General features: G+C 47.9%; 1 protein-coding gene across 2 annotated transcripts in view; it reads right to left on the reverse strand.

Annotated features, from left to right (window-relative positions):
• Positions 1 to 337: 337 nt before the first annotated feature.
• The window catches only part of sema5ba (sema domain, seven thrombospondin repeats (type 1 and type 1-like), transmembrane domain (TM) and short cytoplasmic domain, (semaphorin) 5Ba), a 396,442-nt gene continuing 376,364 nt past the window's right edge, over positions 338 to 20,415 (reverse strand). The window contains exons 20-23 of one of the 2 annotated variants that reach the window (XM_038790080.1): positions 17,500 to 17,649; positions 8,273 to 8,311; positions 5,037 to 5,245; positions 338 to 1,739 (exon numbers count right to left, since the gene is read on the reverse strand). In XM_038790080.1, coding sequence (XP_038646008.1) covers positions 1,587 to 1,739; positions 5,037 to 5,245; positions 8,273 to 8,311; positions 17,500 to 17,649 — 551 coding nt within the window. In that variant the 3' untranslated portion in view covers positions 338 to 1,586. The remainder of the gene's footprint in view (positions 1,740 to 5,036; positions 5,246 to 8,272; positions 8,312 to 17,499; positions 17,650 to 20,415) is intronic. The other variant, XM_038790081.1, reaches the window with a different exon arrangement.

The raw sequence follows: 20,415 nt of genomic DNA on the forward strand, positions 1-20,415 counted from the left end.
CAAGTGGGCGAGTTCCAGTTCATATTACACGAGGATGCATCTGAACCCGTCTCAGACAGAGTCCCCCCCCCACTAAATACACCCAACACCCTGTTCTTCACTCTTTGTTGATAAGCCCCCCACCCCAGGCACTCACCATCCTGACTTGGAACTGTCAGCCGTTCCCCCGCTGGGTCAAACTCTTCGAACTCTCACCCTGACAGCACCAAGGGTGTACCTACACCACATGGACTTCAGAGGTTCAAGAAGGCGCCATCTTCTCAAGAGCAACTGGGAATGGGCAATAAATGCTGAGCTAGCCAGCAAAGCCCATATTTCACGGAAGAATTTTAAAAAAAAATTCCGATGTTGAGCTTAAACCAGGGTAGTATAACTATGCGGATCTCATATTTCAGTGACATTGGCATTTGCAAAACTCTCCACTGTTGCAGGCGCTGCCTCCGCTGCCCACTTCACCATCACCCTTGCATTCTACGATAATTCTTTTCAGACACACTTTCCAATGGAACAGGTAAAATGATGGTGCAGCTTACATCGGCCGATAATAAATACATGAAGCAGTCAAACCATCCAAACTAAGGGCAAAGTCGCATCAAATTAATGGAGTTGAACCATCAAAGGGCTCGCTCCGAATTACTTTAACAATTGCTTGATGATTGAAGGGATTTCAAGCCGAGCTAAACTCAGCAACCAACTATGGTGAACTGTTTGCCCACGTTTAGCATTTTTAGGTTGCTCTCCATACAAAATTTCATCCATTCATCGTTAAGTGCAGAATTTACAATTTTTGGGAATGCAAGTAAGGACAAAACTAGAAAAGAAGAAAGGCTGAAGCTACGCAAAATAAACGAATCAGTTTAAAAAAAAAATCAAGAACAGTTTGATGGGTTTTTTGTTGAACGGTTGATAAGGTGAAGGAGATGAAGGAGGTTGGGGGGAGACTTAAGCAACGTCATGGAATTGTTTGGAGCAAATGGCCTGTGTCTGTGCTCTAAATACAATGTGAGACTATGTTTTGCTACTGTTAGGCTCAATAAGGTACACATCTGAAAATTAATACTGGAGGAGGAAATAGAAAAAAAAACATTCGAATGACAATAAAAAATAGCATCCCCTCAGTAGTGAAGGAGTATTTCTGTATCCAGATGCGATGGTCACATTCTCAAAACCGCCTCTGTGAAGAAATCCTCGGCAAATCTAGTTTCACAGAGACAACACGTTGCTGTGGCAACTCTTATATTGTTCGTCCACCGTGGTGGCCATTTTGTTTCCGCCATGTTTGTCAATTTTTTTTTTCTCCCCGAATATGAAGCTCAGTCTCTCTCACCAGGGAGTCTATTATGAAAAAAAATAAAATCCATTGCTTTGTTTCTTATAAGTCACGAGCAAGTCTCGATGGCTGGACCGTGGATCTTGAGGAAGTGCAAATCGTTAATGAAGGACCCCACAAAAAAAATTTGGACTGTGATTGGCTGATGCTATGACTCGACTACGGGTGTTGCTGTGATTCTGGTGCATTTTCAGGCGGAATCCATTCTGGTTCGTTTCTAAGCACCGTCTCCAGGGGAGGTTCGCTCGGATGGGTTTTAGGTGTAGGTTCTGCCAGGTGAGGAGTCAGGCCTGTAGTCATATTTATTCAGGGTGGTGGGGTAATACGTTGTGGTGTACACATTTGTCTGCTGTAGAGAAGAGAAATAGTTGCTCCGGTCATCGGGAATCAAATTGTTTTTGTTCAGTGTCTGGGGTAAAAGAAAAAAGAGACAAATGAGTGCTTTAGATTCAAAGCAACATCAGGCAATTTTAACAAATTTCTCCTTAGAACATAGAAAATATAGTGCAGAAGGAGGCTATTCGGCCCATCGAGTGTGCACCGGCCCTTGGAAAGAGCACCCCACTTAAGCCCATGCCTCCACCCTATCCCCATAAACCAGTAATACCCACGTAACCTTTTTTTTTGGACACGAAGGGCAATTTAGCGTGGCCAATCCACCTAACCTGCACATCTTTGGACCGTAGGAGGAAATCGGAGCACCCGGAGGAAACCCGCGCACACACGGGGAGGACGTGCAGACTCCGCACAAGCCGGGAATCGAACCTGGGACCCTGGAGCTGTGAAGCAACTGTGCTAACCACTATGCTACCGTGCATAAACCTTAGCCGATTTAAGAAAAGAAAAGACAAAAGAATTTGCATTTATCTAGCTCCATTCCCTACCTCAGAACGTCTCAGAGTGCCCCGCAGCCAATAGCGCACCTTTGATGGGTAGCGACCATTGAGATGTAGGCCAAGGCATTTTATGCTCAGCACTATCCCCGAAGCAGTGGGCTCAATGGCCAGAAGATCTGCTTTTTGAGGGGTAAACGAGAAGTCCCTTGCTCTTCTTCAAGTGCCACCTGAGGGGGCGCAGGGGGCCTTGGTTTAACCTGTCAGCTGAGAGACGGCGCCTCCGGCAGTGCAGCACTCCCTCGGTACAGGCACCGGTGGTGTCAACCGGGTTTTGTGCTCAAAGTCTCTGAAGTGGGGTTGGAGCCCACAACATGTGGCGCCGATAGTGAGCGTTCTAACAAATTGAGCCATGGTTAGTTTAATGAACACAGGTGGCTAAGATAAACTATTCTTCCCCCACCAAGAGGAAATTAGTTTTCAATTAGTGCCAAACAGCAATAGCGACCATGCCTCCGCTAAATAAATTGCAGCACACAGTTTGAACAGAGTTTGTGATTATTATTCTAAGGAGATTGCAATCTCAGTATCCATCGATCTCCATGCAACTGAACACCCGAACTGAAAAGGCCATAACCAGAGGTGGGGCTGGTGGAGTGGGCGGGGGGGGGGGGGGGGGGGGGGGGGGGGGTTGCTGTGGTGGACGCAGTGTTCATAGAACCCACATGTCCCCATTGAGAGCTCACTGACCCATTCAGGCTGCGTGATAGCTCTTCATTAGTAGCCTGAAGGTTACCAGAACCCACTGCTTATCTGTAATAAGTCCACACAGCTAATTATTCCTCCATAATACATTTACAATGCGCAGTGCATTAATCCATAAAACCCATCACGCTGGAGACAAGATTAGTGCAGGAATTTTATAATAAACCTGGCTTGTAGCCAACAAAGATAAGCCTTCAGTTTAAACAAAGCATAAATCAGATTTGATGCCTTGATTATAAACAGGATCATTGAAAGCAATCTCCACTCCCCGCGCGAACAAAGAGCAAATTCATAATAATAATCCTGATTATTGTCACACTGCAATGAAGTTACTGTGAAAAGCCCCTAGTCGTCACACTTCGGCGCCTGTTCGGGTCCACAGAGGGAGAATTTAGAATGTCCAATTCATCTAACAAGCACGTCTTTCGGGACTTATGAGAGGAAACCGGAGCGCCCGGAGGAGACCCACGCAGACACGGGGAGAACGTGCAGAGTCCGCACAGACAGTGACCCAAGCCGGGAATCGAACCTGGGATCCTAGCGCTGTGAAGCAACAATGCTAACCACTGCGCTAGCATGAACAGTCTGATTTCTTTTCAACAATTTTGTAGAATCACACATGCACAGAAAAGAGGCCATTCATAGAACATGCAGTGCAGAAGGAGGCCATTTGGCCCATCAGGTCTGCACCGACCCACTTAAGCCCTCACTTCCACCCTATCCCCACAACTCAATAACCCTTCCTAACTATTTTGGTCACTAAGGGGCAATTTGGCATGGCCAATCCACCTAACCTGCACGTCTTTGGACTGTAGGAAGGAACTGGAGAACCCGGAAGAAATCCACGCAGACACACTGTGCTACCATGCTGCCAAAAGCCCAATCTTGGCTCTTTGAAAGAGCGATCTGATTGGTTCCACTGCTGCTGTTCTTTCCCCCTATTTCCTTCTCCTCGAGTTCTCCACCTGACGGCAGGCCCTTGGCGGTTATGTACTAATCCCCGGCAAAGTGGTGTAATTTTTCTTTTTCCCGCTCCCCCGAGCTTTATTGGCATGGATGAGGTGGAATGGGGACAGAACCTCCATGCTGTTGGTATCAATCCGATCCACAAGCCAACCATCTAAGAGCACTGAGAAACCTGGGCCCTCCCGCCCCCCTCCTTTCCCTCTGATAGCCCACGTAAATACGGTTTGCGTTGCTGGGAATGGCCGGAATGTTCCTGTGGCAGCCGTGTACGAGGGAGGTTTGCAGGGTTGTGGAATGCCATATTGAAATGGAGTCCCCACCCACCTGTTTGTCTTTTCCCTTGCTCCCCTCTGCCGTTGATGACTCATCCTGTGCTACCATGCCATCAACATGCCAGGGGCGAGGAGAGATCCTTTTAACGCAATGAGGGGCAATGAGCTGGAACCCGTTGCTCACGAGAGTGGTGGAAGCGGAAACGATGAATGATTTGGAAAGGAACCTGGATGAGGACGAGGGACATAAACTTGCAGAGCCAAGGGGCTAGAAGGGGGGGGGGGGGGTGGAGAAGGGGATTGACTCGATGGCCCTACAGAGAGTCAGCACGGAGTTAATGGGCTGGATGGCCTCCTCTGTTCTTGTAACGACTCGGTATTGCCAAGACGCACAGAATCAAACGACAAGTTCTAATTTTTCGGGGTCTGAGCTAGCGATTGACATCTGATTTGTTTTAAAGTTTTTTGAAAGTTTTTCTTTTTTTAAAAGAGTACCCAATTATTTTTTTCCAATTAAGGGGCAATTTAGTGTGGCCAATTCACCTGACCTGCACATTTTCTTTTGGGTTGTGGGGGCGAGACTCACGCAGTCACGGGGAGAATAAGCAAACTCCACACGGACAGGGACTCGGGACCGGGATCAAACCTGGGGCCTCAGCGCCGTGAGGTAGCAGTGCTAACCACTGCGCCACCGTGCTGCCCACAATTGATATTTATTCACCAAGAGCCACATTTCAGTACAAGAGAAACAACCAAGGAGAAGAGGAAGATGCCAGTTTCAAAATCATCAAAAGTACAAACGTGCCTGCCCTAATTAATGGACATGTAAGTTGAGAAAAAAAAAATCAACAAAGTTCAAAACACCCGTACCTTGATCTCCATGGGGTTGTAGAGTTCGTTCTTGTTACTCTGACCGCTGCCTTTGTAATTCAAGTGATTGGGGGTGGTTGGATGAATGACTGTAGATTCCTGAGACTGCCTATGGCATCGCTGGCAATATGTATAGATCAGCAGAGTGATGAGGGTGGCACCCAGGAAGCAGGAGACTCCGGTGGCAATCAGATGGTAGACGCTAAAGGCTGGGTGAATAAATGGTCAGGAACTTCAGAGAGGCAGCAGATTTAAAGTCACAACCTTCAAGCTATACTGGAGCACAGCTCAGACGCGCTATCGTTCATCCAACACCCAGGACATGTCGATGTGAGAAGGCATATTACTAGCTCCCTGTGACTCACCTTGCAACTCACCTCTGAGGTGCACATCGCCATCTCCTAATTCTGCCTCCGTAACTTAATCCTCAGGTACACCTAAGAGCATAATGAATAGGAGTAGGCCATTCGGCCCCTCAAGCCTGCTGCATCATTGAATAAGATCTGGCTGATCTGAGGGTGACCTCAACTCCATTTTCCTGTCTGTCCCTCATAACCCTTGACCCCCCCCTCCTCTAACAAACCCCTGTTTAACTTAACCTTGAATATATTCAATGGCCCAACTTCCACAGTTCAATGGGGAAGAGAATTTCCAAACACTAATGATCCTTCCGGGGAAAGAAATTCCTCCTCAACTCCATCTTAGATGAGAAATTCCTCATTTTGAAATTGCGCCTCCGTGATCTAGGCTCCCCCACAAGGGGAGACGTCCTCTCAGCATTCACCTTGTCACGCCCACTCAGGGTCAACCGTTTCCTATGAGTCAACCTCCTCAGCCGAGTGGACCTTCTCTGAAATGCCTCCAATGCAAGTATCTCCCTCCTTTCATAACGTGACTGAAACTGTGCACGGTACTCCAGGCACAGCCTCGCCAGGCCCCGTATCAGGACTCCCCTTGTTAAACTCCAACTCTCTTGCAGCAAAGACCAATACTTCATTTGCCTTCCTAATTACTTGCTGTACACGAGTGCTAACGTTTTGTGATTCATGTACAAGGACACCCTGATGCCTACATTTACGTAGGAACATAGGAATCGGGTGCAGGAAGTAGACAATTCGGTCCCTGGAGCCTGTTCCACCATTCAATCAGACGATGGCTAATGTCTTTCTGGTCTCAAATGCACCTTCCTACCTGTTCCCCATATCCCTTTAACCCGTTTTTATCTGATATTTATTATCAAATAGTGCACAGCTTTTCTAATCTTCCTGCCAAAGTTGGCAACCTCAGGTCGACCCACATCATACTGCATCTGCATAGGGGCTTTTCACAGTAACTTCATTGAAGCCTACCCGTGACAATAAGCGATTTTCATTTTCATTTCATTTTCATCTGCCAATATTTTGCCCAATCAGATAACCTGTCTACTTCCGGAAGGGTTTTAGTTCAAACGGGCAGCATGGTCGGTACAGGCTTGAAGGGCCGAATGGGCCTGTTCCTGTGCTGTAATTTTCTTTGTTCTTTCCCTTTGCAGTTCATTTGTATATTCCTCACAACTTGACTTGCTCACTATCTATGTATCATTAGCAAACTTGGCTACGTTACAGTCGGTCCCTTCTTCCAACTCATTTATAAACAAGGTCAATAGTTGAGACTCCAGCACTGATCACTGTGACATGCAACTAGTTAGTTTGACAAACTGGAAATTAATCATTTGCCCTATTTCCAGTTCATTAGCCAGTCAAATATTTTTTGTAAATCCAAATACACCACGTTCACCGATTCCTCTTCATTCATCTTGTTACATCCACAATGAACTCTAGTGAATTGGTCAAATATGATTTGCCTTCCACAAAACATTGCACCTTACTATCCCCAGTACTCACTCTCTAACATTCCACAGATATACATTACTGCCCCCAGTCTTCAAAGAACAATACAGCACAGGAACAGGCCCTTGGCCCTCCAAGCCTGTCCAGGTCATGATACCAACCTTGGCCAAAACCCTCAGCACTTCCTAGTGCCTTCTCCTCTATACCCGTCCTATCCATGTGTTTGTCAAGTTGCCTTTTGAACGGCGTTAATGTATCTGCTTCCACAACCTCTCCCGGCAAAGCGTTTCAGACACTCATCACCCTCTGCGTAAAATACCTGCCTCGCTCATCTCCTCTAAACTTCGTCTCCGGACCTTAAACCTATGCCCCCTGGTGACTGACTCCATCACCCAGGGAAAGAGTGCCTGCCCATTCACTCTATCCATGCCCCTCATAATCCTGTAGACCTCTATCAGGCCACCCCTCAACCTCTGTCGTTCTAATGAAAACAGTCCGAGTCTATTCAGCCTCTCCACATAGCTAACACCCTCCAGACCAGGCAACATCCTGGAAAACCTCCTCTGCACCTTCTCCAAAGCCTCCACACCCTGCTGGTAGTGTGGCGACCAGAATTGTGCGCAATATTCCAAGTGCGGCCGTACCAATGTTCGATACAACTGTAGCATGACTTGCCAGTTTTTATACACGATGCCCCATCCAAAGAAGGAAAGCATTCCGTATGCTTTCTTGACTACCTTGTCCACTTGTATTGCCACTTCAAAAGATCTGTGGACCTGCACGACCAGATTTCTCTGACTTTCTATATTCCTAAGAGTTTTGCGATTTACGGTATATTTCTCCTCTAGATTAGACCTACCAAAATGCATTACCTCACATTTGTCTGGATTAAACTCCATTTGTCATTTCTCTATTTGTCAGTCCTCAACACTATCTGCCACTCCACCAAACTTACTCATCAGAATAGCTACATTTTCCTCCAAATCGTTTAATTATACAACAACCAACAGATCCCTGTGGAACACCACTAGTCACAAATGTCGGTTCAGAAAAACACCCTCATACTGCTACCCTTTGCCTTCTGTGACCGAGTCAGTTCTGTATCCATCTTACCCACCTCACCTCTGACCCCGTGTGACTTGACCTTTTGTACCAGTCTGCCATGAGGCATCTTGTCAAAGGCTTTACTGAAGTCCATGTAGACAACATCCACCGCCCTCCCCTCATCAATCATCTTTGTCACCTCCTAACATTCTCTAACATTCCTCAGATACACATTACTGTCCCCAGGACTCACTCTCTACCAGTTCTGAAATCTCAGCAGTAGGTCCTAAAGGAATTCACAATCACTCAGACCACAAAGGACTCTCTCACAAAGCAGTTTTCTGTCGCACTGTCAGGACTCACCTCCGCAGCTACTGTCACTCCCAATAGCCGACTGAATCACTGCAGGAGAGAAGAAGAGTAATATTTAACCTTAATGGAGCAGCGCCTCAAATCCCAAACTGAGATAAATTCAGAATTACAGCCAATAATCACACCCGGGCAGTGGTTCTGTTATTGAGCTAGCCATTCAGAAGCCTGGACTGACAGTCCGGAGAATGAGAGTTCCAATCCCACCTTGGCAACTGAGTGCCGGATCCTGTCATAAATATCCGGAAATGAGAACTCTGGTATCGGTGTGGCCATGAGAGTCATAAAAACCCAAATTATTTAGGATAGGGATACCTGCTATCCTGCCCGGTCTGTGACTGCCGTGCCAACTCTCAAACACCCTCTGAAGTGGCTTACAAGCCACTCAGTTGCCAGCCTCGCCAGCGATGGCCGCAGCTACAGAATGAATAAACTGGCGAATCCGTCGCCTGAGATAGAAACAGATGACAGGACAGTGATATTCCAGAGACAGGCTTCCAATGCACCACCAGGGGTCCATCGGGCTGTCACTAGCTAAAGTGGATGGGATCATATTACCTCTGAATTTCAGTCCCTCTCGCTGGCTAATTGATCACAGCCAGATCCACAGACTGTCATGAACCATGGACAGATACAGCACAGAACAGGCCCTTCGGTCCACGATGCTGTGCCGAACCTTTGTCCTAGATTAATCATAGATTACCACAGAATTTACAGTGCAGAAGGAGGCCACTCGGCCCATCGAGTCGGCACCGGCTCTTGGAAAGAGCACCCTACCCGAGGTCAACACCTCCACCCTATCCCCATAACCCAGTAACCCCACCCAACACTAAGGGCAATTTTGGACACTAAAGGGCAATTTATCATGGCCAATCCACCTAACCTGCACATTTTTGGACAGTGGGAGGAAACCGGAGGACCCAGAGGAAACCCACGCAGACACGGGGAGAACGTGCAGACTCCACACAGACAGTGACCCAAGCCGGAATCGAACCTGGGACCCTGGAGCTGTGAAACAATTGTGCTATCCACAATGCTACCGTGCTTCCCTTAAGAACAAATTAATCTACACCCCATTATTCTACCCTAATCCATGTACCTATCCAATAGCCGCTTGAAGGTAGCTATTCGGCCCATCGAGTCCATTCTGGCCAAGGAAAAGGCTATGCAGCTCCTCCCAGCTCTAGGTCTATAACCCTCCAGGTTGTGCCATCCAAAATGCAGATACTAAAGCCTTGCATTGGGGGAGATGGTGGCACGCTGGTAATGCCACTGGAGTAGTCCAGGGGCTGGTGCAATTTAAATTCAATTAATAAACCTAGAATGTAAAGTTCGTCTCAGCAATATTGACCATCACAACCATTACCGATTGTTATTGAGCAAAAAAAACCCATCTGGTTTACTCGTCCCCTTCAGGGAAGGAAATCTGCCGTCCTTTCCTGGTCTGGCCTACATGTGACTCCAAACCCACAGAAATGTGGATGTCTCTTAACTGAAATGGTCGAGCGAGCCACTCAGCGGTTAGGGATGGGCAACAAATGCTGGCGTTGCCAGCGATGCCCAGCATCCCAGCAAAGAATAATTAAAAGATCTGTACTGCCTGTCACACAATAAAGCACAGTCTCTGTTATAGAGATATAGAGAAATACAGCACAGAACAGGCCCTTCGGCCCACGATGTTGCGCCGAACTTTTGTCCTAGGTTAATCATGGAATTTTGAACAATTTTTCATGGCCAATCCACCCAACCTGCACATCTTTGGACTGTGGGAGGAAACCGGAGCACCCGGAGGAAACCCACGCAGTCACGGGGAGGATGTGCAGACTCCACACAGACAGTGACCCAAGTCGAAATCGAACTTGGGACCCTGGAGCTGTGAAGCAATTGTGCTATCCACAATACTACCGTGCTGCCCTTAAGAAGTTAACCTACACTCCATTATTCTACCCTAATCCAAGTACCTATCCAATAGCCGCTTGAAGGTCCATAAATTTTCCGACTCAACTACTACCAGAGGCAGTGCATTCCATGCCCCCACTACTCTCTGGGTAAAGAACCTACCTCTGACATCCCCTCTATATCTTCCACCATTTATCTTAAATTTATGTCCCCTTGTAATGGTGTGTTCCACCCAGGGAAAAAGTCTCTGACTGTCTACTCTATCTATTCCCCTGATCATCTTATAAACCTCTATCAAGTCGCCCCTCATCCTTCTCCGTTCTAATGAGAAAAGGCCTAGCACCCTCAACCTTTCCTCGTATGACCTACTCTCCATTCCAGGCAACATCCTGGTAAATCTCCTTTGCACCTTTTCCAAAGCTTCCACATCCTTCCTAAAATGAGGTGACCAGAACTGCACACAGTACTCCAAATGTGGCCTGACCAAGGTTTTGTACAGCTGCATCATCACCTCACGGCTCTTAAATTCAATCCCTCTGCTAATGAACGCTAGCACACCATAGGCCTTCTTCACAGCTCTATCCACTTGAGTGGCAACTTTCAAAGAACTATGAACATAGACCCCAAGATCTCTCTGCTCCTCCACATTGCCAAGAACCCTACCGTTAACCCTGTATTCCGCATTCAGATTTGTCCTTCCAAAATGGACAACCTCACACTTGTCAGGGTTAAACTCCATCTGCCACTTCTCAGCCCAGCTCTGCATTCTATCTATGTCTCTTTGAAGCCGACAACAGCCCTCCTCACTATCCACAACTCCACCAATCTTTGTATCATCTGCAAATTTACTGACCCACCCTTCAACTCCCTCATCCAAGTCGTGAATGAAAATCACAAACAGCAGAGGACCCAGAACTGATCCCTGCGGTACGCCACTGATAACTGGGCTCCAGGCTGAATATTTGCCATCCACCACAACTCTCTGTCTTCTATCGGTTAGCCAGTTTGTTATCCAACTGGCCAAATTTCCCACTATCCCATGCCTCCTTACTTTCTGCATAAGCCTACCATGGGGAACCTTATCAAATGCCTTACTAAAATCCATGTACACTACATCCACTGCTTTACCTGCATCCACATGCTTGGTCACCTCCTCAAAGAATTCAATAAGACTTGTAAGGCAAGACCTACCCCTCACAAATCCGTGCTGACTATCCCTAATCAAGCAATGCCTTTCCAGATGCTCAGAAATCCTATCCCTCAATACCCTTTCCATTACTTTGCCTACCACCGAAGTAAGACTAACTGGCCTGTAATTCCCAGGGTTATCCCTATTCCCTTTTTTGAACAGTGGCACGTCATTCGCCACTCTCCAATCCTCTGGTACCACCCCTGTTGACAGCGAGGACGAAAAGATCATTGCCAACGGCTCTGCAATTTCATTTCTTGCTTCCCATAGAATCCTTGGATATATCCCGTCAGGCCCGGGGGACTTGTCTATCCTCAAGTTTTTCAAAACGCGCAACACATCTTCCTTCCTGACAAGTATCTCCTCAAGCTTATCAGTCTGCTTCACGCTGTCCTCTCCAACAATATGGCCCCTCTCGTTTGTAAATACTGAAGAAAAATACTTGTTCAAGACCTCTCCTATCTCTTCAGACTCAATACACAATCTCCCGCTACTGTCCTTAATCGGACCTACCCTCGCTCTAGTCATTCTCATATTTCTCACATATGTGTAAAAGGCCTTGGGGTTTTCCTTGATCCTACCCGCCAAAGATTTTTCATGCCCTCTCTTAGCTCTCCTAATCCCTTTCTTCAGTTCCCTCCTGGCTATCTTGTATCCCTCCAGCGCCCTGTCTGAACCTCGTTTCTTCAGCCTTACATAAGTCTCCTTCTTCCTCTTGACAAGACATTCAACCTCTCTTGTCAACCATGGTTCCCTCACTCGACCATCTCTTCCCTGCCTGACAGGGACATACATATCAAAGACACGCAGTACCTGTTCCTTGAACAAGTTCCACATTTCACTTGTGTCCTTCCCTGACAGCCTATGTTCCCAACTTCTGCACTTCAATTCTTGTCTGACAGCATTGTATTTACCCTTCCCCCAATTATAAACCTTGCCCTGTTGCTCGCACCTATCCCTCTCCATTACTAAAGTGAAAGTCACAGAATTGTGGTCACTACCTCCAAAATGCTCCCCCACTAACAAATCTATCACCTGCCCTGGTTCATTACCAAGTACTAAATCCAATATGGCCTCCCCTCGGGTCGGACAATCTACATACTGTGTTAGAAAAGCTTCCTGGACACACTGCACAAACACTACCCCATCCAAACTATTTGATCTAAAGAGTTTCCACTCAATGTTTGGGAAGTTGAAGTCGCCCATGACTACTACCCTGTGACTTCTGCACCTTTCCAAAATCTGTTTCCCAATCTGTTCCTCCACATCTCTGCTGCTATTGGGGGGCCTATAGAAAACTCCCAACAAGGTGACTGCTCCTTTCCTATTTCTAACTTCAACCCATATTACCTCAGTAGGCAGATCCCCCTCGAACTGCTTTCTGCAGCTGTTATACTATCTCTAATTAACAATGCCACCCCCCCACCTCTTTTACCATCCTCCCTAATCTTGTTGAAACATCTATAACCAGGGACCTCCAACAACCATTTCTGCCCCTCTTCTATCCAAGTTTCTGTGATGGCCACCACATCGTAGTCCAAAGTACAGATCCATGCCTTAAGTTCACCCACCTTATTCCTGATGCTTCTTGCATTAAAGTATACACACTTCAACCCATCTCCTTGCCTGCAAGTACTCTCCTTTGTCATTGTTACCTTCCCCACTGCATCACTACATGCTTTGGCGTCCTGACTATCGTCTACCTTAGTTGCTGGACTACAGATCCGGTTCCCATTCCCCTGCCAAATTAGTTTAAACCCTCCCGAAGAGTACTAGAAAACCTCCCCCCCAGGATATTGGTGCCCCTCTGGTTCAGATGCAACCCGTCCTGCTTGTACAGGTCCCACCTTCCCCAGAATGCGCTCCAATTATCCAAATACCTGAAGCCCTCCCTCCTACACCATTCCTGCAGCCACGTGTTCAACTGCACTCTCTCCCTATTCCTAGCCTCGCTATCACGTGGCACCGGCAACAAACCAGAGATGACAACCCTGTCTGTCCTGGCCTTTAACTTCCAGTCTAACTCCCTAAACTTGTTTATTACCTCCACACCCTTTTTCCTACCTACATCGTTGGTACCAATGTGCACCACGATTTCTGGCTGCTCACCCTCCCCCTTCAGGATCCTGAAGACACGATCAGAGACATCCCTGGCCCTGGCACCCGGGAGGCAACATACCTTTCGGGAGTCTCGCTCGCGACCACAGAATCTCCTATCTATTCCCCTAACCATTTAATCTCCTATTACTATTGCTTTTCTATGCTCCCCCCTTCCCTTCTGAGCCCCAGAGCCAGACTCAGTGCCAGAGACCTGGCCGCTGGGGCCTTCCCCCGGTAGGTCATCCCCCCCAACAGCATCCAAAACGGTATACTTGTTTTGAAGGGGAACGGCCACGAGGGATCCCTGCACTGTCTGCTTGTTAGTTTTCTTTCCCCTGACTGTAACCCAGCTACTCTTGTCCAGTACCTTTGGTGTGGCTACCTCCCTGTAACTCTTCTCTATGACCCCCTCTGCCTCCCGGATGATCCGAAGTTCATCCAGCTCCAGCTCCAGTACCTTAACACGGTCTCTGAGGAGCTGGAGTTGGGTGCACTTCCCGCAGGTATAGTCAGCGGGGACACCAGTGGTATCCCTCACCACCCACATCCTACAGGAGGAGCATGCAACTGCCCTAGCCTCCATCCCCTCTTACTTTACAAAATTAGCTGCCCCGTGGACCAACTGGACCTCCGCCCTCCGACTCTACTTCCAGCTGTACTCCAAACTCCTGGCTCCCTTTACGCTCTTTGATAAATATAGGAAATGAAATGTAAGGAGCACCTTACTCCCTCCTCACCTAACTCCCTCAGTCACCAAACTCTCACTGTAGCACTCAAATGCCACAAGCTCAGCACTCCCTCAGTCACCAAACTCTCACTGTAGCACTCAAATGCCACAAGCTCAGCACTCCCTCAGTCACCAAACTCTCACTGTAGCACTCAAATGCCACAAGCTCAGCACTCCAGTGCAAACAAAGTCTGCACTGTAACTAGCTCCTATTTATACTGTGACTCTAGCTTCTAAAAACTGGCCTAATGCAATTAACTAATTAACAAGCTCCAGCTGCAAGTAAGTCCAAGTAGAACCTTGTTTAAAGCTGATTCAAAATTCACCTTCTTATAGACCAAACAGCAACTTTTAAGTTAATTAACTAAATAAAAGAAATACTAGACTTTAAATAAAAATGAACCCTTATACTCCCTCAGTCACCAAACTCTCACTGTAGCACTCAAATGCCACAAGCTCAGCACTCAGTGCAAACAAAGTCTGCACTGTAACTAGCTCCTATTTATACTGTTGGAGCCACTTTGTCCACAGCACGCTCCCATAAACAGCAATGTGATAATGACCAGATCATCTGCTTTCTGTGATGTCGACTGAGGGATAAACATTGACCAGGGAGGGCATCCCACTGCTCTCCTTTGAAATAGTTTCATGGCGTCTTATTTTTCCACCAATAACAGGCAGAAGATCCCACAAGTTAGCATCTTAAAGGCAATGCCACTAGGTTGACCTTGATTTTCCCTTTTGTTCAAACTCTGAAGTTGGACTTTAACTGGGACCCTTGTGACTCAGAGACGAGAGCTACCACCTGAGCCATGGCTCAGTGAGAGGAATGCTCAGTTAATTGGTTGTATTGATTAAGGGCGGCATGCTAGCCAGTTTCTTGAATCTCGAGCTTGTCTGGCCTGTCAGTGGAGACCTGGGGCGGGATTCTCCGACTCCCCCCCCCCCCCCCCCCCCCCCCCAGGGGCCGGGTCAGAGAATCGGTGGGGAGCGGCTTGAATCCCGCCATCCGCCGAATTCTCCTGCACCGGAGATTCGGCGGGAGTGGTAATCGCAGCGCGCCGGTCGGCGGCCGCTCACTGCGGCCCTCCCCTGGCGATTCTCCGGCCCGCGATGGGCCGAAGTCCCGCTGGTTCTTTGCCAGTCCCGGCGGCGTAGATTAGACTAGGTCCCTTACCGGCGGGACCTGGCGGTGCGGGCGGGCTCCGGGGTCCTGCAGGGAGCGCGGGGCGATCTGGCCTTCCACACCAGCCGGGGCGCAAACCACTCCGGCACCGGCCTAGCCCCTGAAGGTGCGGAGGATTCCGCACCTTTGGGGCGGGCCTATGCCGGAGTGGTTCATGCCACTCCGTCCCGCCGGGACCCCCCGCCCCGCCGGATACCGGAAAATCCCGCCCCTGATTTCTGAATTATCGGGATGACCAGTGAGCTATCAATGGTTCTTTCTGAAGTGGTCAGATGGCTATCTGGTTAAGAATGGGACTGAATCTCAGCTGGGGTGACGCTGTGGATGTCAGACCTCGCAGCTACCGTCCTTAGCTTGAATGTCTGGTGACGCAGTGGATACTCTCCCTGGGTCAGAAGCTCAGGGTTGGAGCCCCAAGTTCAGGACATGGTGGCCACGGAAGGTGGCTGAGCAGGTTGATTGGCAGCCTGTAAATTCTTCTGTACACCCGGGGCGGGATTCTCCGTTGTGAGTCCACATCGCTGCTGCTGTCAGCGAGGAGGGAGAATTTGGCGCCCAGCCCAAATCGCCACTCAGTACAGCGGGAACGGAGAATCATAGTCCTGATTGCTAAACGGCCAATTCTCTTTCACTGCTAATATGTATTTGATTGTTTTTAATGTTCAAATGCATTGTATGGCTGTGTCATTTCTGTTGCTGTGTCGTTAGCCCCTTCACCGGGCCGTTATTGTCAGTGAGAATTGGTTCCCAGTTGATTCACCTGGCTAAATTAAGGTTAATGAAAAGAAAAATGAAAATCGTTTATTGTCACGAGTAGGCTTCAATGAAGTTACTGTGAAAAGCCCCTAGTCGCCACATTCCAGGGCCTGTCCGGGGAGGCTGGTACGGGAATCGAACCGTGCTGCTGGCCTGCTTGGTCTGCTTTAAAAGCCAGCGATTTAGCCGAGTGAGCTAAACCAGCCACGAAACAACATGTTAAATAACATTTAGTAAAAGTTATTTATTCGATAATCGGATGTGGGCTGTCGCAGGCTGGGCCAGCGTTTATTACCCATCCCGAATTGCCCTCGAGGGGGAGATTAAGAGTCAGCCACGTTGCTGTGGGTCTGGAGTCACATGTAGGCCAGACCGGGTAAGGATGGCAGATTTCCTTCCCTAAAGGACATCAGTGAACCAGATGGGTTTTTACAACAATCGGCAATGGTTTGATGGTCACCATTACACTTTTTAATTCTCAGATATTTTATTGAGTTTAAACTCCATCACCTGCCGGGGAGGGATTCGAACCCGGCTCCCCAGATCGTTATCCTGGGTCTCTGGTTTTTTACTGAATTCAAATGTCACCATCAGTGGCGGGATTTGAACCTGGGTCTCTGGTTTACTAATCCAGTGGCAATACCACTACGCTACCGCCGCCCTGGGAGAGTTTCCTGCTCAGCCACACCACAAGAGGCAACAGCAAATTATGGCTGTGCCTTGCCAGGCATCATCATGGACCAATCCAATGGCAGTCCATGGTTACCAATGCCGTCTTGGGGCAGGGTACCCAAAGGGGGATCCTCAACTTGGAATGGAGTTGGGCGGTGGGGTTCAGTTTTAATGCTATGCAGTGGTAATTACTTGCACCGTAGCCTTGTGGGCATGGGTACGACGTCAGGTTCATCATAGAATTTACAGTGCAGAAGGAGGCCATTCGGCCCATCGAGTCTGCACCGGCTCTTGGAAAGAGCACCCTACCCAAGGTCAACACCTCCACCCTATCCCCATAACCCAGTAACCTCACCCAACACTAAGGGCAATTTTGGACACTAAGGGCAATTTATCATGGCCAATCCCTCTAACCTGCACATCTTTGGCCTGTGGGAGGAAACCGGAGCACCCGGAGGAAACCCACGCACACACGGGGAGGATGTGCAGACTCCGCACAGACAGTGACCCAAGCCGGAATCGAACCTGAGACCCTGGAGCTGTGAAGCAATTGCGCTATCCACAATGCTACCGTACTAGAACTGCCATCAATGCCTATGCAGATTGATTGGGGGGGGATAAATGTTTCCATTTCCGAATACTGAATATTCAGTTTTGCCGGCCGCCACGGGTCAGTTCACTGCTGCGCTCACCAGGAATTTCATTGTAGAAGCACTGTCGGAATTGGGTGCTGTTCCCCACGCACTGCATTGTCCCCGGATTGAGAATCTCACATCGGCGACTGCGAAACTGGGTATCCTCCTCATTGCACAGACTCCATTCAGTCCACACTGACCAGCCACCTGGCAAATCAGAAGATGAGATGTTTAATTTCCAGCAAAGTTAAATCAGTCCTCCAACGTAGCATCACATTCAAGGCAGAACATTCCGGCAATTAGCAACTTTTTGTGTCATTCAGGAACATCTGAAAAAGCTTCACTCACAATTAGTCACTCAAAAGGGTTATTGTTCTTTTTGGCTTGATTTTAAAATTCCCATCCTTGTTTTCAAATCCCTCTATGACCTCAACCCTCCCTATCTGCGTGATCTTCTCCACCTCCAAAACCTTTTGTGATCTCAGTGTCTCTCTGATTCTGGTCTCTTGAGTGTCGCCAATTTTGATTGCTCCACCATTTATTGCCTGAGTCCCAAGCTCTGGAATTCCTTCCCTTAGCCTCTTCACCTCTCTAGCCTCCCGTAAGACACCGACACGGTGGCACAGTGGTTAGCACCGCTGCCTCACAGCGACAGGGACCCCATTCATTTCTGGCCTTGGATGACCGCGTGGAATTTGCACATTCTTCCCGTCTCTGCGTGGGTTTCCTCCGGGTGCTCCGGTTTCATAAAATCATAGAATTCACAGTGCAGAAGTAGGCCATTTGGCCCATTGAATCTGCACCAGCCCTTGGAAAGGGCACCCTCCATAAGCCCACACCTCCACTCTCGCCCTGGAACCGAGTAACCCCACCTAACCTTCTTTGGAGACTAAGGACAATTGAGCATGATCAATCCACCCAACCTGCACATCTTTGGGCCGGAATACCCGAAGGAAACCCACGCAGACACAGGGAGAACGTGCAAACTCCACACAGACTGTGACCTAATTGAACCTGGGACCCTGGTGCTGTGAAGCAACAGTGGTAACCACTGTTCTACCGTGCCACCTTGATCGGTGGTTTCCTCCCACACTCCAAAGATGTGCAGGTTAGGTGGATTGGCCATGCTAAATTGCCCTTAGTGTCAAAAGATAAGTAGGTTAGATGGGGTTACCACGATAGGGTATGGAAGCGGGCCTAGGTAGAGCGCTCTTTGAGAGGGTTGGTGCAGACTCAATGCCCTTCTGCACTGTAGGGATTCTATGATTAAACCCAACCTCTTTGACCAAGCCTTTTTCCATTTCACCTAAAGTTTCCTTGAGGGCAGCACGGTAGCACAAGTGGAATGCACTGTGGCTTCACAGCGCCAGGGTCCCAGGTGCGATTCCCCGCTGGGTCACTGTCTATGCAGAGTCTGCACGTTCTCCCCGTGTCTGCGTGGGTTTCCTCCGGGTACTCCGGTTTCCTCCCACAGCCCAAAGACGTGCAGGTTAGGTGGGTTGGCCATGATAAATTGCCCTTAGTGACCAAAAAGTTTAGGATGGGTTATTGGGTTATGGGGATAGGGTGGAAGTGAGAGCTTACGTGGGTCGATGCAGACTCGATGGGCCGAATGGCCTCCTTCTGCACTATATGTTCTATGCTCTATGTTGTTCTATGTGGTTCAATGCCATATTTTGTTTTAGAATGGTCCTGTGAATCACCTTGGAATGTTTTCTTATGTAAACATTGCTACATAAATAAAAGCCGTTGTTACGTTGGGCAAGAAATAAAAAGTAGCTAGGTAAAACAGTAATTGAACAATATTAGGACTTCACAGAGAAGATATCTCAGAAATGGAATAGACAAGTTCCCGCGAGGGAAGAGGAAAGACATCCAAAGCTCGACCTCCCAGGCTGTCAAAAGATACAACAGAGGTTAAAATGGGACAGAGAAATGGGGCTTATGACAAAAAAGTCATTTTGTCAAAGCTTCTCATTTTGCACTCATCAGAACAATTGCAAGAATACCAATGTCAGGAGAAGCAACTGTAGTTTCCCCTGATGTGATGAGTGCAGAATGAAAAACTTTGACAAAATGTCCTTTTTCAGCAACACCAAGTTCTGTATTACTAAGCGATTAAAAGTAAGGTTCCGAGTACACTAGTGAACTAAAATAAATATATAAAACAGGGAATAAGATGAGAAAAGAAAAAGTACGAGAATGGTTAACAAAACCATATAACTAGCAAAGGAGTAGCCAATCGGGTGTAGGCCAATTAAGCACCAACAGAGAATTATTCACGTGGAGTCATAGGCTCTGGCTGAGGGACCAATGCAGCACTAGTGGAGATAGCAATGATTTTGCATTGGATAAAAATAGATAAGGAGGACGTACTTAAAAAGTTGGCACAACTCAAAGTCCAAACATTATCCGGTCTGGATGAGATGCATCTGAGGATACTGAGGAAAATCAGGCGGAAATTGCAGAGCCTCCAGCCACATGGTTCCAATCTCGTTGGATAAAGGACAAAGCGGGGGCCACGTCTGTGGTGGGGAATCAATAACCTGGGGCACAATTAATCGCTTTTTGTGCTCATAAATCAATGTCAGCATGGATTTGTTAAGACCAAATCACCATTGACTACGTTGATTGAGTTCTTTGATTAAGTAGTGGAGTGAGTTGATGAGGGTAGTGTACTTGCTGAGAGCAGTATACATGCCGATGGTAGTGTACTCGATGAGTGTAGTGTACTCGATGAGGATAGTGTACTTGATGAGGGTAGTGTACTCGATGAGGGTAGTGTACTCGATGAGGGTAGTGTACTCGATGAGGGTAGTGTACTCGATGAGGGTAGTGTACTCGATGAGGATAGTGTAGTCGATGAGGGTAGTGTACTTGATGAGGGTAGTGTACTTGATGAGGGTAGTGTACATGATGAGGGTAGTGTACTTGATGAGGGTAGTGTACTCGATGAGGGTAGTGTACTCGATG

Source organism: Scyliorhinus canicula, chromosome 2 (genome assembly GCF_902713615.1).
Source record: "Scyliorhinus canicula chromosome 2, sScyCan1.1, whole genome shotgun sequence".
In the NCBI taxonomy this organism is placed as follows: domain Eukaryota; kingdom Metazoa; phylum Chordata; class Chondrichthyes; order Carcharhiniformes; family Scyliorhinidae; genus Scyliorhinus; species Scyliorhinus canicula.